Below are 18,319 nucleotides of genomic sequence, written 5' to 3'. Positions count from 1 at the left end.
TGCTAAAATAATCGCTTTGTACATGTATGCTTATGGCATACATGTGAAACTGACTCGGATTTTAAATCATTTCTTTGCAGGTGATCGTATAAAAGTTTTCCTCACAGTTTTTCTCCTTTGTTTGTTCTCCAGTTGTAGGCAGCGATGGGTGCTTTCCTGGACAAGCCGAAGACGGAGAAGCACAGCGCCCACGGTGACGGAAACGGGCTACGCTACGGTCTGAGCTCCATGCAGGGCTGGCGGGTGGAAATGGAGGATGCCCACACGGCGGTGGTGGGCCTTCCCCATGGACTCACCGACTGGTCTTTCTTCGCCGTTTACGATGGCCACGCCGGCTCGCGGGTCGCCAACTACTGCTCCGGGCACCTGCTGGAGCACATCCTGTCAGGAGGCACCGAGTTCGGATCGGGGCCCGGCTCCGTGGAGGGCGTAAAGGACGGGATCCGCTCGGGCTTTCTGAACATTGACGAATACATGCGCAACTTCTCCGACCTGCGGCAGGGCCTGGACCGCAGCGGGTCGACAGCCGTGTGCGTGCTGCTCAGCCCCACTCACCTCTACTTCATTAACTGCGGCGACTCGCGGTCCGTGCTGTGTCGAGACGGAAAGGTGGGCTTCTCCACTCAGGACCACAAGCCCTGCAACCCTCGCGAAAAGGAGCGCATCCAGAATGCTGGCGGCTCGGTCATGATCCAGAGGGTAAACGGCTCCCTGGCAGTGTCACGAGCTCTTGGGGACTACGACTACAAATGTGTGGATGGTAAGGGCCCCACGGAGCAGCTGGTGAGCCCGGAGCCGGAGGTTTGCGTGTTGGAGAGGGCGTCCGAAGGAGACGAGTTTGTGGTTCTGGCGTGCGACGGAATCTGGGACGTCATGTCCAACGAAGAGCTGTGTGATTTTGTACGATCACGACTATTGGTTTGTGAAGATCTGGAAAAGATATGTAACTCGGTGGTGGACACCTGTCTTCATAAGGTAAGCCGTTTTTAACAATTACTATCTGCTTCTATTGAATACAGTGCTTTGCTTTCTCTTTAACATAAGTCTGTTACAATTAACAATTAATTAATCGCATTATTATGAGCTTGATCATTTATATTCTGATCATTAATATTTTTTGAAGGGCAATTTGTGTTACAGAGACCCCGTAATCCACTTTATGTATAGTTTTGGTTGTTTTTTTATTCCTTTTCATTTACTGTTTTTGGTTGCAGAATTTTAATTTGAATATATAAGCCTAAAGAGCAGCGCAAAAAATATCACAATGGGACAGCGGGGGGGGGGGGGGGTTCCCCATCAGACCACTAACCAAAACCAAACAAAAACAAAAAAACCTGGTAAAAGCGCACCGGGTCAGTGCGACCCCATCAGTCCGCGCACAAAGTAAAAGACCCACCATCTTTCCATAACATAAAGAGCTACATTTTTTATATGTTCAGTTAGAACATATAACAATTTTAGTTTTAAATTTAAATTTTCTGTCAGGTGCATTAAATACTGACTAAAAAAAGCAGAAAATTTGGGTTCTCTCACACTAATAAACTGACATACAGTATATTCACACAGAAACAGTATGTGGTTGGTCTTGAAGAAATGTTAAAACGTTGCGTCATTAACAGCCCTCAAAATCAACCTTGCTTATATTGGCATAGTGTCTGTTTCCATCGTGCTACAATGCTCTGCCATGAAGCTCGGCTAAATAAGCACCAATAAGGTGAAACTTCAGAATATTGGTGAGTGTTTGTATGTCAAAAACCTCATAAAGTGCATTTTGGATAACATACCAGACTCTGTTTGAACTGTTTCTCTTTCTTATTCTGGTATGGCCCCGCCATCTTTATTCCAGTAGTAATTGGCTTTGTCTAAGGATGACCAGTGGTGCCTTCTGTTGTATGGTGGCCAAACTACAACTCTGAATGAAGGTCTAAGCGGAAATTATTTAATTGATTGGAACTAATTTTAATAGACAATTAATCATAAGTTTAATTGTTTGCATCCCTAGTATGGAGTGTTCTGTACAAAATTAAAGTTTATTGGTTTTTGAGAGGACAAACTTGCATTTTTATGACATTATTCAGCTATTACTTGAAAACGGTCTGTAACAACATTATCGTTTATCGCAATAATTTACTGGACAATTTATTTTCCAGCAAATTTGATCATTACTCACCTAGTTGAACATCTTGTCTCATCACATCCACACACACAAGAATGTATTTTGAGATTTTATGTGAACATTTTCCATTCAAAGAGCAACTTTTCTTATTTTCCTTCCACTTCACCACAAATTAGTTTGCATCAAATCCCAACAAAAAAACATGACATTTTGTCTCTGTAATTTGTGAAAAAGTGTGAAAAGTAGGGCTGTTGTAAACGAATATTTTAGTATTCAAGTAATCTTGAATACTAAATTCAAGATTACTTTTGTAAGAATCGTAAGAATTACGATTAATCGTAATTCTTACGATTAATCAAGTAATCGGATAAAAAAAAAGATAAAATAAAACATTGGTAAATCTAACATAACAGCAGAGTTAATATTAGATATCAACATCAGTCCAATTTTTTCAGTTGAGCATCAGCTAACAATAACATTTCGTGCCAGTTATTTTAAGGATGCTTATTGGTCCCTGAAAAACGACGAAGACCCAGACATCATCATCATCGATCAATAAAATCCTCCCAGGCTGAACTTGAAAACTGGATGTTATGCTGCCAACACTTAGCTTTCGTCAACAACTCAGGCGAATGTGAGAGCTCCGCACAATGCAAGTAATAACTCGGCCGGAACACGGTGCGCTAAATAATTACGTAAATATAAATTAACAAAGCTTCGAGGCAGATAAATTTTCCTCGAGAAATTTTAACAATCGAGGTACTCCGATCACTTGAGGAATCGTTTCAGCCCTAGTGAAAAGTATGAATTCTCTTACAAGTTACAGTGTCTTGGGATAAAAGTTTATGTAGAAAAAAAATTGCATAGGTTTCCATCAGACCTTACCTCCTTATTTAATAATCCTAAAAACGGTAATCTTCTGGAAGTAGTTTATTAACTGAGCCATCTGGGAGGAGGTTTATCACCTGTATTAGTGCTTAAAATATATACACCAACTGGCTCCTGCTCTTCCTAGTTCCTGTCCACATCTTGGACATTTCACTGTCCACGTGTCTTTAGCTTTGAGTCCTGGGCTCTCCAAGAACCAGCAAGTGTACAGCAGACGAGTTATTTTTACCTTACTGGATGGGTTATCTCAAGTATCAGCCACACAGGCATAAATCTGCTCTGCTGCCGCTACCTTTTGTGAAGTATGTGAAACTGGACACCTTCAAAAATCTACTGTGACCACACTGAGTCCTTCGGTGTGGCGAGAAGTCGACTCCTTTGTGTTTTTTTTGCTGCTTTGGGCTCCATCTTCTGTCGCTGTTTGACTTGAAAAAGGCAATTATGATGATGTCTAGTTTGTGTATTTATTATGTTGAAGACTTTGAAACTTTGAAAGACATTCCAGAAGCTTTTTATTATAAAACTATAGGTAAAAAATAAATAACTGGTTCACATTTCTACAGTGCATCAACATTTACTTTACATTTACTAAGAGCAACATTTAAAACCACAGGACTTTTCTAGTTTCCTCTTGTTTTTTTACCCCTCCAGGGGGTCTTTTTGTGTGCTCTAGTGTCCCTTTTTACGAAAGTAGGCTGACAGGAATGGGGAAGGAGAGGAGGGAAGACATGCGGTAAATGTCGCCGGGTCCAGGAATCGAACCCACGACGGCCGCGTCGAGGACTCAAGGCCTCCAAATATGGGTCGCGCTAACCACTACGCCACCACGGCACGCCCGTTTCCTCTTTTTTTAATTGGGTTTTCACAGAAAAACAAAATGAAACTTCTTAGAAAAAAAAGTAACTTAACCATAAATAATTTAAGTGTTGAAATAAATATGAGATATAATTAAATGTAATAATCAAATCTAGAAGTTGGCTAGATTGCTGATGTTTTTGGTTTTTTTCTTCGATTATCAGCTGGTGTGAAACTAATAATTCCCTATTTTTGTTTTTGGTCTGTAAACTAGTCTACAAACATGTGGGTAATTCTGCAACACCTTTGTCGTCTGTTTTATTCAAAACTACAACCTTTATTACAAATATTTAGTTTAAACAAATAATTTTTATCTGTTAAGAGGCTAAGAAAATTTGACAGACTTCGGCATTGACCAGTGAAAACCTGAACGGTTCCTCTCTTGTTGCTCCTGTCTTTACGGAGTAATTCATTAAGTTGATGGAAAAGATGTGAAACCATTTTCATCAAATACAAAAAAGAAATCTAAATTGCTTTGTTCAATAATAAAACAAATTCTGTTACTCAAAAATACTTAATTTATTCCAATGGGAAATTAAATGTTATAACTTATATGATCCAAGTATCTTCAATGAATCGTGGATGGTGGAAGGATCTCTGGTAGCAGTCAGTGTCGCAACAAATCTGAAAAGGCTTCTGACTGAAGACAGTTGCTGTATGACGGTCTCATAACTGTCATGACATGCTGACAGCTCAACATCCAGACAGCAGAGGCGATATTCCACACCAACCCCATCAGTCGTTTGCAATCACTGCTAATCCACTTCATTTGCTTTTGCCACTCCTCTTTAAACTGTCTGTACCGAATCCATAGGAGATTTTATGCAACTGTAGTCATTTATGAAGCTAGTTGCAGTAAAGCGTAGCATTTCCATGTAATTTCAGTTGTAGCTCTCAAAACGTGCCACAGCCTGGCACGGATTAAATGTCGGCTTTAGGGAGTGGTTGCCGCTGCATGCCACTGTTAAGAAGGAAGCTATGTCGGATTTGTGAGGCAAGACAAAACAAGAGTAACGTTGCAAAACAGCATTTAGAAGAGCATCTCGTTTTTGTTGTTTTTATAACCTGTGAAGAACCAAAATCGTAATTAGGAAAAACTGGATTAACTTGTGTCCTAGACAGAACGTTTTGTCTCCTGATGTTGATTGCCTCACATTCACAGGTTCTGAGTTGCTTTATTTTCCACACAAGCAGAGAAAACTCCTAGTCGGGTTCAGTGAACCAAAGCCTTGTTATTAAAATGTTCTGTTTGCATTTGCATAGTACAAACCTTACCCCATGAAGCTGAGTTGTCTTCTCTCTGTCTGTGTTTCTGCAGGGAAGCAGAGACAACATGAGCGTGGTGTTGGTGTGTTTGCCCGGAGCGCCTAAGATCTCAGAGGAGGCCATGAAAAAAGAAGAAGAATTGGATAAATATCTAGAAACGCGTGTTGAGGGTCAGCATTTCAAACACACGCATCCACAGAGACGCACGTTATTTTAAACTGTACATGTTTTAAACCACTCTGCTAATTATTGCTGACGCTACATTCAGTCTTCTACTTAAATAAAATATAGCAACAAAGTGTCAATTCATATAATTGAATACATTTTAACAACTTTAAGTAAAAAGTATTGATTTACCGTATTTTCCGCACTATAAGGCGCACCTAAAAACCTTCAATTTTCTCAAAAGCCGACAGTGCGCCTTATAATCCGGTGCGCCTTATATATGGACCAATATTGAGCCACAACAGGTCTCGCAACTACGGTAAGCAGCCGCCGACTTCATTTTCCCCCGTGGAAGAAGAAACGGGAAAGCAGACACAGACTTTATTTTCCCCGTAGAGGAAGAAACGGAGGAAAGCAGACGCCAACTTCATTTCCCTGTAGAAGAAGAAACGTGAAAGCAGACGCCAACTTCATTTCCCTGTAGAAGAAGAAACGGGAAAGCAGACGCCAACTTCATTTTCCCCGTAGAAGAAGAAACGGGAAAGCAGCCGCCGATGCAGCCAGCGGTGCACGCTGGGTTTTGTGTAAAGACCCCAAAATGGCTCCTATTAAGAGACATGCTTACAACGCAGAGTTTAAGCTCAAGGCGATCAGTCACACAGTAGAATATGGGAATGGGCTCTTTGCACCTGCCGCGCTGACGTCACAACCGCATGTGCAAATGCGGCTCTCTTTTTTCGCTTTGAGTTACCATGACAGCTAGAAAAGACAAAGTCTTATTTCAGACGCAAATAAAACAATACTATGCACATTGCTGTCTTCCTAATATAATGGGCTTTTAAGTTTTCATGGATTTCCAAACGATCCTGAATTAAGAAGACGGTGGCTTGTAAATATTCGTCGCTACCAGTTAAAGCTAACGCAGCACAGCAAAGTTTACAGCCTTCACGTCACTCCGGATCAACTTCTTCAGCCTAAAGAAGAAGGTAAAGGAGCTTCCTGTGTTATTTCCATGGAATCACTTCCGTATTCAGCCTGAAAGAGTTTATGGGAACGAGAGAGCAGACCAGAGCCAGACAGCCGAGCTACTGATCCGCCTGAACACACTGCTGTAAACATCGTCCTGCTTCACAAGAAGCATGCAAAACTAATAAAGCGAAATAACACGGAGACCTTAAGGAACACGACCATATTTTTCTAAAAGCAACAACTGAACTAGAACTCTGACACCAGAGCTAATGTTAAGCTATGGGCTCGTTGTGCTTCAGAAGTAAAAAACCTGAACCGTAAAATCCCCGTTACTTGGTCTCTGACACTAACGACAATAAACCACGTAATATACTTGAACATAAGGTAAAAACATTGTCCGTTAATGAATGATGAAAAATGTTTAGATACTTAGATAGCACATTTTTACAAGAAAAATGTCCGGCATAAGCTAAAGCTAATGTTAGCCACAAAGTTTAAAGAAAGTAAAACTCACCTTCGTATCTGTGTATAACGAGGCGAACATGTTAAAACCTTTCTCCAGCTTATTGTTGGGGCTTCGGATCGATGTTCATCATTAAGCTGAGGTGCAAAGAGCCCATAGAGCAGCAGCGAGAGAATTTAACATGAACAAATCAATGGTGCGGAAGTGGAGGAAGCAACAGCTGTTCATTTTGGGAATGAACGAGTTTTCAGAACGCTGGTTTGTAATCTATTAATAAAGTTTGACTGACCTATATGACTATTTTGTCGACATTCCCTTTATCGCAGTTCCATCTAATGAATGCATAACGTAACCCCAGCCTCTACTGTAGCGTCTATTCTATGCGCCTTATAATGCGGTGCGCCTTATATATGAAAAAAGTTTTAAAATAGGCCATTCATTGAAGGCGCGCCTTATAATGCGGTGCGCCTTATAGTGCGGAAAATACGGTAATTACCTTCGTTCGTCACACACAGAAACACATCTCCCAGCTATGTAACGCCATACATTTGCTGCGACAGGAATTTTCCAGTTTGTCCGTTAATCAACTACAGCACAGTCGCCCGCAGTGTTCAGCCTATATGCTCACCTCTTCCCTGCCGTTCGCTCTGAACCAGCAGTTCCAGGAGGAGAAAGGCTGCCGTACTCCAAGCATCGCGTCAGTCAATTTAAGGATGCTTATTCATTCCCTGAAAAACAACAAAAACCCAGACATTATCATCAATCGATAAAATCCTCTCAGACCAAACTTGAAAATTGGACGTTATGCTGCTGGTACTTAGCAACAACACATAGGCATAGCGTTGCCCAACACAAATAATGACCCAGCCGGAACACGGTGCGCTAAATAATAAAACATAATTTAACGAAGATCCGAGGCAGATGAATTTTCCTTGAGGAATTTTAATAATTGAGGTAATCAATTATTACCTCAGTAATTCCTCAAATCAAGGAATCGTTGCAGCCCTACTGATAACGAATAAGAACATTCTGCTTATAAATTTTGAGCTGATAGTATTTAAACAGAAATAAGTAAAATTGTATAAAATCAGCCTAGTATACCAAACTTCACAGGCAGCAAGTATTTTTCTAAACATCAATTTAGCACCGTCACACTTTTTTCAGCGTACAACCAATGACCGCAACATCTGGCCTTATTTGTCTATTCTGCTTCTTTTGCTTGCAGAGCTGCTGGGAAACTGTGGGGAGGAGGGAGTCCCTGACCTGGTGTCTGTCCTAAGGAATATCGCCTCAGAAAACATCCCTAACCTTCCGCCTGGTGGAGGCCTGGCCAGCAAGTAAATATAACCGAGCTGCATGTTATGAACGCTCACAGCAGATCAGGAATAGACGCAACCTTGACTATCCACGTTTTAGGTTTGATTACTTAGAAACTTGTCCTCAAACTGATGAATAAACAATGAATTTTCTAGACTTTTCAAAACACCAGCTATTAAATATCGATGTATTTCTGCTAATGAATCCAGTTAATAGTACATGCTATAGAATAGACCTGTCACAATAAACAATAAACCAATTAATCACATGATAAATCAGAAAAAACTCAATAGTTTTCATTTGCTTGATTTATCGTTTTCTCTTTTCTTTCTCTTTTTTACCAAAAACTAGATGATAAAAGTCGTCAGTCTGGTGATTTGGTCTCAACTAGCCCGTCTTTGAAAGAAATTTTGTATAGGAAGACTTCATAATTAATTTTATTTGTTGTTTTATATTGTTTTCTTTATTTATTTTGGATATTTAAAATGTCTTCCAGTTCAATCTTTAAATATTTATTTGAATTTAAAGGCAACTGATCCTTGAGAATGTGTTCTTGCATTATTGTACCATTATTACTATATTATTACTTGAAAATGGTCTCAAAACAATATCATCAATTATTGCAATAACTTCTGGGTTAATTTATCGTCTGGCAAAATTTATTGTGACAAGCCTACTATAGAATTAATGCTAATATTTTGTTCGATATTAGCAAGATAAGCAACAAGCAAATGCAGAAGTGCCAAAGAATCTATTAAATTAATTTGTGTTTAATCAAAATTGGTGAGTTTCATCATTTGAAATGATTAAATCCTGATTGATAAATCTGTGAATATGAGTTCTAACAGAAGAAAACTCATTTTAGAAGTTAAAGATGTTGAGTGGAAATGTATTTTTATGTGTATGCTGGATTTTTTTGTGATGGCACAGCACAAAGTAGCGTAGAACTTTGAAGAGGAAGAAAAATATGCATAATTTTCCACTTTTTTTGGGAGAAGTGTGATGTGTATCTATATTCTTCCCACCTGAACCAACACTTTGCCTTCCGCTTCAAAATTAAGCACTACCTTGTGCTGGTTTATCACAAAACATCCTAGTAACATGCATTGAAATCTGAGGTTTCAACATGACAAAATTGTTTAAAAAATTCAAAAGATGTTTAAAACTGGAGGTTTTGCATCAGCAACTTTGTCCTTTCTTGATGATTTAGGTAAAAAGTGAAGCAATAAACAGATAAACAAGGTGGTTGTCATTCTGAGCAGAACACGGGCCAAAACCCGACGCTGCTCCGCATTTTCAACTGAGAGTTTTACTTCCATTAACCTCTCAATCAATACACATTAGTGAAGAATGAACAGAGACTGCATTATGTTGGGTGACGTTCTTCCCCAGGGGCCAATGTGTGTGTGCTTTTTTTCTGTTTGCAGACGCAGTGTTATCGAGGCGGTGTACAACAAACTGAACCCTCACAGAGAAGAGGAAGGGGTGAGTTTAATGTTTTCTAAATTACCTCCCAGCTCCACACCCTCCAAACACACACACTCCAAACACACACACACAAAACAGGACATCCATCTGTGTGTTTGTGATGCAATCTGAATGAGATTTGAGCGAAGATGGATGAAATTAAATCCTCTGTCTCGCTTTTACGTTCGATATTGAAACAAAACGCGCACAAAATACTTTGTAAACTTTCTGAATTTTTCATTTACGATCAACATGAAAGTCGTGACACTCTGCGCTGATGGTCGGTTGTTGGGAACACTTCGAATGTTTTTGCCGTTTGATTCACCATCGTCAGTCTTGTCGGACCAGTACGACATATTTAGAGTTTCTTAGCTCTCAGCTAAGTCCACAAAGCACCAAAAAATTCAAAGCAATCTCTTAATATAAACTGAAACTGCTTCTGCTGGGGTGTAACGGTGCAGATATTTGTGCTAAAAGTATTCTGCCTGCTCGGTAAGCATCTGTACCTAGGAAATGTGGAGTTGTTTTATTGTTTAATTCATACAGAATGTTTGTATGCGGAACTACAGTAAGTGCACATTGCACAACAAAACAAAACGGAGAGTCCTCTCTGAGCTAAACAGCTAACGTTTAGCTAAGGTTTAACTCAGCTATCTGAGAATATTAAGGATTTTCATGGAGCTACAGTGGAGAAAGAAAGTGAACTGAAACACAACCTTGTCAGCATATACTTCTTGAACCAGCTAAAGTCCAAATTCAGCTTCATGTAGATTTCAGCCTGTCCAAAACGCTGCACAGCGTACGACTCGAGACGAAGCAACTCACTGGTGCCGTTTCTAGACCCTCTGACCAGAAGGGATTTCTCAACAGCTTTGTTTTTACAGCCCATTTAAGTACATCTAGTAAACTGAACTGTTTAAATATCAAAAGAGCTCTAAAGTGGTTTAGACTTGTTTTATTCTCAAATGTCTGCACAGTTGTATTAAAAAGAAATCTTAAACACTGTTGACCATTTGCAAATGGTTTTATTGTTATATAGTCAAAACAAATCTCCTGTCAGTTTTGTAATGACCACTTTTTGTTTCTCTTAACTGATGCAAAGCAAAAAAAAAAAAAAAACAACAAAAAACCATGACTTTAAAACAAAAGTATGTATCGAACATGGATTCTTGTGTACTGGTACACCATGAGTCATACCCAACTTCGCTGAAAACAAGTTGTATATTTAAGAAAATGAATTGCTAATAACCTTACTTCATTCAATTAGAGTTTTAGTTGTGTTTTTATTGACATAAAGCATGTGGTGACAGTAGGAAGCCTCTATTCTAACAGGAAGAAATCTGCAGCATAAACCTCTATCTGCAGTTTTTCACTGGGTGCTTGAAAGAGGGGAATGAGACAGAAAAAAACATGCAGGACTAGTATTTGTGGTCCAGTAATGCCTGTGTCAAAAAAAAAGGAACCAACTAAACACAGGAGTGCTTTTTATGAGAACGTTGAATTAAAAGCAGAGGTAGGAAGCAGACATAGGTAAACATGGAAGCCAACAGTACTTCCCGTGGTGGTAAACAAAGAAAGTAATCAGTTAATTGGAGCAATATCTCTGTTATTGACTTCATCCAGGAAATGGACACGGATAAACACTGAACCATTAGACCAGGTGTGTTTTCTATTGAAAGGAAAAAACTGATGAAAATGACAGAAAATATTTCCAAGATACATTCTGTCTCCTAAAAGAGTCTGTGTGTGACAAGTTGAGATTGAAATTATCTTCTGGCGTTTTGATTATAGTATTTTTTCATATTCTAATGGTTATATTGAGACAAACAAAAATGAAAAGAACGTCTCGTTTTTAATTTGTAAAATTAGATGTCGTTTGGGTCGTAACAACATACAACACGCAAAATCTAGATTTATTGTGTAATGCATTTAACTAAATTAGTGAAACAAAACAGTTAATTTATGTTGATAGTCCACTTCACACATCACATTTATTTCTGTAGCCAAAGAAAACACAAAATTCCTTTTCCCAGAAACTAAAATATAGTTGTTTTTTTGGGGGTTGAGGGTTTATGCAGAAATGCTATGTTGTAGCATCGAGTGGAAAACTATAAACTGTAAAATACTTCTTCCATTGGCAGATTGTTTCACCTATAATATAGGGAAATTGTCTTGTTAAATTTATCTGCCAATAGAATAAGCACTTTTTAACCAATATTAAGGAATTATTTACTTAAAACAAGCCTTAATATCTTGGTGAAAAGATACTTGTAAGTTTTTGACTTATTTCAAGTGTGTTTTGTGTTTTTACAATGTAATTGGTAAAAGTGTATCAAAGAAAAATATACATAAACATCCACTTGCTCACTGCAAAAACAGAAAATTTTTGGTCTTGTTTCCAGTGCAAAAGTCTTAGTATACTTTAAATGAGGTAAATTTACTTAAACTTTTTAACAATATATAGAGGTTTGTTTTAAGTAAATAATTCCTTAATATTGATTCAAACGTACTAGCTCCATTGGCAGATTATTTCACTTATAACATGACATTTTTCCCTGGTTATAAGTTAATTCATCTGCCAGTTCAACAAGTACTTTTTATTATTTGCTTTAAAAAAAAACTCTATTTCTAGGTAAAAACTTACTTCTAAGTTAGTAGATATTTGCACTAGAAACTAGACCAAAAATACATGGTAATATTTTCTGTTTTTGCAGTGCATGCAAATATTTCCAATAACTTTTCTGAGTCATCCAGTTCATGTTATATATAATTAAACATAAACAACAATGGCTTTAGCACGAAAAGTAGAAGAAACTTATTTTCAGTTTTTGAATTGAATTAGTAAAACAAATGAATTTTTGATATTTAGATGCACGTGTACAATCATTACATCGATGACTTCATTTTGATGAAAAGTGTGTGAGGAAAAAAATCTTTTTTTTTCCCTCTGGGCTGCCCCCTCTCCCAGCTAAAGCACGACACCGGGTCCGAACAAAGTCAGCTGTTGTGTGCCTGCTTGTTGGATGAAATGAATGCTCTTATGTGTTTGAACATGGAGGCTGTCTGCAGTGTCTGACGCTGGCGTGTCACCTCAGGGGGGAGGAGAGGAGGAGGAGGATGAGGAGGAGAGTGAGGAGGGAGGTGGCAGCACAGCAGCTCATCTGATGGAGGCTCTGCGGCAGTTCCGTCTCCACCACCGGGGGCAGTATCGCACAGTGCTGGAGGAGTCTCTGGCCTCCTACCATCTGCGAGGGGAGGGCACTGTCGAGGGAGCCGGGGAGATCAGGAGGACCGCTGACGACGGCGATGAAGAGGAGCAGACCGACTCCCCGCGCTCGCCCCCGCCCTCGCCCGCTCCCGTGGATGCGGAGGCCGGCCAAGATGCCCCAAAGCCTGATATCTCCTCTGACTGAGCGCGCAGCCAATCATCCACCCTCCTCCAGGGATGACCTCACTCCTCTTTCCCCAGCCACAGACCTTGACTAGGCAGATTGGCCATTATTTTTGTTAATTTTCTCATTAATTAAACAATTTTATGATCATATTAAAATAAAAGTAGCCTTTCTGTGTATTCAAATTCTGTTTCCAACTCTCCACCGTTTAAAGAAGAGTCTATTTCCTTTTTTTTGTAGAAACCAGTCAACCATCATATGTTGGTTATTGCAGAAATCAAAGTGAAATTTCCCAGTGCTTACTTTGGACTTGCATTCTTCCTCTGCACTCCTTCTCTTTCCCTCTCTCCATGATTCACTCAGAACACATAGTTTCTCTTTGCACAGCAGAAAATGAAACTATTATATGAATAAGGGAGTAAATGTAGCTCAGAGCGTCCGAACAAAAGCTTTAGGTGGAAAATCTTGAAAACCAATTTGTTTGCAGATGCGTTTAATCTGTTCGTAGATCTTATCTGCCCTCATCAACCTTTGACCTTCTCTTAATCCAAACTACATGGGGGGTGATTGCAGATACCTGGTTAGAAGAAAAAAAATGAACAAAACAATTTATTTGCAAGTTACAACACATATAATGCCTTCCACATTTATTAGCACCCCTTGGTAAAGATGTGTTTAAAAGATTTAAAGTTTTTAGAAGGAAGTTTTTAATAAAGCCCTTAGTTTTCTACTACATTTCATTAGATCAGTGTTTCCCAACCCTGGTCCTCAAGACACATTGCCCTTCATGTATCAGATTCCCCACTTTACTGAACAATCAGCATGAGTTAATTTTCTACAATGGAGTTTTAGAGCCACATTTAGAAAATATTCACTAAAGATTGCAAGAAGAAAATCGTATTTTCTTCTCGTAAAGTCAAAATATGAGAATAAAGTCGTAGTATTACAAGAATGAAGTAATATTATTACCAGAATGAAGTCGCAATAGTCCAATGCGAATAAGCAGTGTTACAACCGCTGTGTCACAGTTCTCTTAACATAACAACTTTATTCTTCTAATACTACAACTTTAGTCTCGTATGAGTTTTTTCTCATAATATCACTTTTTTTTTTACCCCTCCAGTGGGGTCTTTTTTTTTGTGGGCTCTAGAGTCCCTTTTTACAAAGTAGGCTGACAGGAAAGGGGGAAGGAGAGGAGGGAAGACATGCAGTAAACGTCGCCGGGTCCGGGAGTCGAACCCACGACAGCCGTGTCGAGGACTTGAGGCCTCCAAATGTGGGTCACACTATCCCCTACGCCACCACGGCACGCCCATAATATCACTTTACGCTTATAATTTTATTATGTTTTTTTATTTTCTTAGCATGACTCTACTGCTCTGTTGTACTTATCCTATTTCAAGGCCTGAGGTTAATTCTCACCCCACTAGCAAACCTCTCATGTTAGCATTTGGTGGTTGTCATGGCAACTCCAAGATGCCATTCTTGAGATTATATACTGTTTTAAATTTTAATTTCCCTTATCATCCATCCCTCGGTGCGTGGCCTAGCAGGCAGCAATTAAAAGAAAATACAATGTGTCACGTCACATTTATTCCCTAGTGCAACAAAAAGCTTTTGGGAAGTTCCTAGAAACTGTTCAACTTAAAGAAGGATAAAATAGAAGAATGCTTCAATTTTTAGAGATTTTACCAATGACTGTTAATGAAAAAAATAATAGCATGAATAGAGATTTCTCAGTGTGAGATTTAGCTGCTGTGATGAAGTCTTGAGGGTTTTTAAACATTTTTACCAAGGCGGGTTAATAAATCTGGCTGCTAACATGAGACATGCTTTTGTGCAAATCTTTGCCAGGAAATGTATATAATCGCTGCTGATGTTGACATGTAAAAAATAAAATTCATGTGAAAGATAGCTTTAGGTCGGTGCAAGACAATTAGAAGCATGCAGTAACTCCCAACTCTTTACATGAAGCATGTTTCTCTCTAGGCCTTTCACTTCTGTAACTCTTCAGCACTGGACGCTTCATCTTAAATGTTTACTCTTCTTTAAATGCAGCTAGTCGGGGAGTATTGTTTGTCCGGTAATGCTCGCACTGCAATTATCCGCTCAAAAGCACTTAGCAATTTTTATGGCAAGATTTATGCTAAAACTGTCTGTATGTGTTTATGAATCAGTTGTTTGTATGTGGGACCTAATGAGTCCTGCAAGAATGACAAAATTATCAAATAAAAAGATTCAAAATGCACTGCTCTAGATTATTTACATTTTAAAGGCTGTTTGTATCAGTGTGTTAGATATGTGGTCCTGTGACAGATCAGGCATCTTGTGCAGAATCTTGATTAATTCAGTAATTTGATGAAAATAACTCAGGGTTTGATGCAGGGCCTTTCCCTCACTCTTTTACTGGTGTTTTTCAGATCCTTTATCTAGTTGAATGTGACTTAAATACGTATTTTGTGTGGCTGTGCGTATCTAGTATATATGGGCTAAAAGTGCTGCTTTTATTCAAAATGGTAGAGCAAAAAATATTCCTAACGCTTCAAAATTGAAAAAAACTCTCAGACTATTATATTGTTCTCTATTGAGATAATTTCTGCTATTTTTTTTAGGTCCGATTAACTAATTTTGATTCACTGTTGCTTTTTTTTTTTTTCTCTCCAAGGTTCACAAATGTGTGATGCATTGGGGGTTGTAGTTCTTAATTCAAAACCCACACTGTTGGGTTGCATGTAAAGACAGAAAATGGTGGCAGTTCTGAGTTTTTAAGCAAAAATATAGAAAAAATACTAACTGATAGTATTAATGTGATCAACTCTCATAAAACCAGATTTATAAAAAGGGTACATTCAGTTTGTTTTCCCAAAGCTACTTTAATGTTTAGTACTGGCCAAAAAAAAAGACAAGAACAAAAACCTAGGACATTTTTAGCAATATTTGGTATCAAATATCGTTACTATTAAATCTATTACTATTAGTAATAGATTTACTATTAGAATCTCAAAACATTGTCCTGAGCCGTATGCAACGAAATTTCGTTCTGTATACACCCTGTGCATGCAAAATGACAATAAAGTCAGTCTAAGTCTGATGCTGATGACGTCAAGTCAAAATTTTATTTACATAGCACATTCAAAACAACCTCAGCTGACCAAAGTGCTTCACAACATCACAGGCTGATAAATGATGCAACAAAAAATAAGATTAAGTTTGGTAAAAAATATCAAGACAATTGTAAAATTGACAGAAAAAACCAAAAACTAATATGAATAAAATAAGGACATACTTAAGTTCAGTTGTAGCGATTTGCCGAAAAGAAAAAAAAAAAGTCGAATAAGTGAGGTATCAATATCCCCCTTTTTTTTTTTTACTTGCACAACCGAGATTTGTGGATTCTGTGCATAAAAAATGGAAATTTTTGGAACTCACAAATTCCTAAATTTTGTTTGGAATTTCTCAAATCAAGTTTTTTCCAGAAAATTCTTGACTTTTGACATTGTAGCAAATTTGACTTTTTAAACTTAGAAATTTCCACACATGAAAAATCTTTTTAAAAAATATTAGAAAAATATCACATTTTCTGAGTTGTTTTTTTTTCTAGCAAATTTTCGACTTCAAACTCAGAAATTTTCACGTTCTTTTCTAGACATTTGCTGACTTTTTTGTTGCTAATTTTTGACTTCTCAAACAGAAATTTCCTTTAAAAAATTCAAGAAATAAAAAAAAAAAAATTGCAGGTTTTTTCTTGTGTGTATTTTTTAATTTTGGCGGAAATGTACACTTTTTTTTCTCTCTTTTTTCTACAATGACCCTAAAACGTCGCCGTAGTTTTCCCTGGTATGTCATTAAAAAATACTTTAAACTTAATGGTAGCTTGCTCTCCATTCCTAGCATCTAGATCGTAAAACTCTCTCCAGTTTCCCCCAGTCCCTCCCCGTTTCTTTTCCCAGTCTGACAGTTCTGATTCTCCGTAAGGTGAGTCAACTGAGGTACTGGATGTGTTGGGGATCATCTCCAAATGTGAAGTAGAAAAAATAAACAATAGGTTGTTGAGTTTAGTAGAATGAGTCCTAGCTGCAGTAACAAACCTAACATTTGTCTTTCTTCCTGTCTTTTCTGTTTTTGGTCCGAACCCAGAGTGCCGTCGACCTGGACGACCCGTATTAGCCGCGTCAGCACCTTTCCCGTCTCCTCCCAGAGATCCGAGCATCCACCAGGAGGAGGCTCGTCTCTCCATTGCGCCGTGTCTTTCTCCACTAAAAAGACGACATACAGTGTGTGCTGGAATGTGTGTGTATGTATTGGTCGTGCATTTGTGTGTGTGGGTGTGTGTGTGTGTTTTTCGCAGAAGCGGGACAAAAAAAAAAAAAACTACAATTGAACACACGCATAACTGCTTGAAACCCCCCTTGGAGGAAAAACTGAATCAATCTTCAACAAAAAAAAAAGAAAAAAAAATTGTATAGATTTTACGAACTGAAGTGTTTTGACGGTAGAAACTGATTTTTACCGTTGGAATTTTTTTGTTTTGTTTTCTTGAATGTTGAACACCTGACGTCACAATGATATGAGGACCTATCGTGCGCATGTTTTTTTGTTTTTTTCTGTGAGCGTGTGTTTGACAGAGAGAGAGAGTGTGTGTGTGTATGTGTGTGTGCATGTGGGAGTGTTTAACTGAGAGGGCCAAGAGGACAGACATGACGGATAAAGACATTATGTAATTCTTCACATTTTTTTGTGCTCTAACACCCTTTTGCTTCTTCCCTCTATTAAAAAAACACACTCTCTCTCTTTCTCACACACACACACACACACACACTCCCTTCGCCCGCATCACTTCCACCTGTGCAGGTATAAATGACGTGCCACAGGCGCAGGGCACTGCATGAGGACTTTGGTTGTACGTGGACAGCTACGCGGTTTTCTAATCATCGTCCTCAGCGGACAGCCATTGGTCGAGGCTGACTGAACCTGGAAGCTCTCTGGACTCTGATTGGCTGTGTGAGAATTTTTTTGGATTTTATTTTTGCTGATCGAATTAGGACAAGATGACGATAATCATGGTGGGGAAGGAGCGGGGAGTGAAAGAGCGGTTGTTGTAACACTGGTTGGACTTCCTCGACATCGTCTGAGACGCAGCAGACTATCCTGACGGAGGAGGAAAAGGCTTTCTTTCTTTTCTTTTTCTTTTTTTTTTTTTTTTAAATGTTGCCCATGAGGTTACTAGTTGCTCGCTGTGTAGAGTGAGTGAACTCCCAGTTTTAACCCTGTTCCTGGTTCTCAGACTGCATTGGTAATATTTGTATTGCTGTTGTTTGATTGCACTCACATTTGATTACAGAAAAGCGTCTATATATGAAATAAAATACCTGCCAAGGACACAGCGGCGGTGGTTGTGTATTTGAATACAAGAAGGAACAT

At 38.7% G+C, this 18,319-nt stretch overlaps 1 protein-coding gene across 3 annotated transcripts in view; it reads left to right on the top strand.

Moving 5' to 3' along the window:
• Window positions 1-18,279, top strand: part of ppm1bb (protein phosphatase, Mg2+/Mn2+ dependent, 1Bb) — a 31,202-nt gene extending 12,923 nt beyond the window's left edge. For 2 of the 3 annotated variants that reach the window (XM_028029548.1, XM_028029549.1), the window contains exons 2-6: window positions 133-975; window positions 5,178-5,295; window positions 7,948-8,059; window positions 9,467-9,524; window positions 12,602-13,781. In XM_028029548.1, the coding sequence (XP_027885349.1) occupies window positions 145-975; window positions 5,178-5,295; window positions 7,948-8,059; window positions 9,467-9,524; window positions 12,602-12,919 (1,437 nt within the window). In that variant the 5' untranslated portion in view covers window positions 133-144 and the 3' untranslated portion in view covers window positions 12,920-13,781. Of the gene's footprint in view, window positions 1-132; window positions 976-5,177; window positions 5,296-7,947; window positions 8,060-9,466; window positions 9,525-12,601; window positions 13,782-17,035 lie in introns of those variants that run through there. The other variant, XM_028029550.1, reaches the window with a different exon arrangement.
• The last annotated feature ends 40 nt before the right edge of the window (window positions 18,280-18,319 follow it).

Source organism: Xiphophorus couchianus, chromosome 10 (genome assembly GCF_001444195.1).
Source record: "Xiphophorus couchianus chromosome 10, X_couchianus-1.0, whole genome shotgun sequence".
Lineage (NCBI taxonomy): Eukaryota > Metazoa > Chordata > Actinopteri > Cyprinodontiformes > Poeciliidae > Xiphophorus > Xiphophorus couchianus.
Note: the sequence above shows the minus strand (reverse complement) of the source record. Positions and strands in the feature narration are given on the sequence as shown.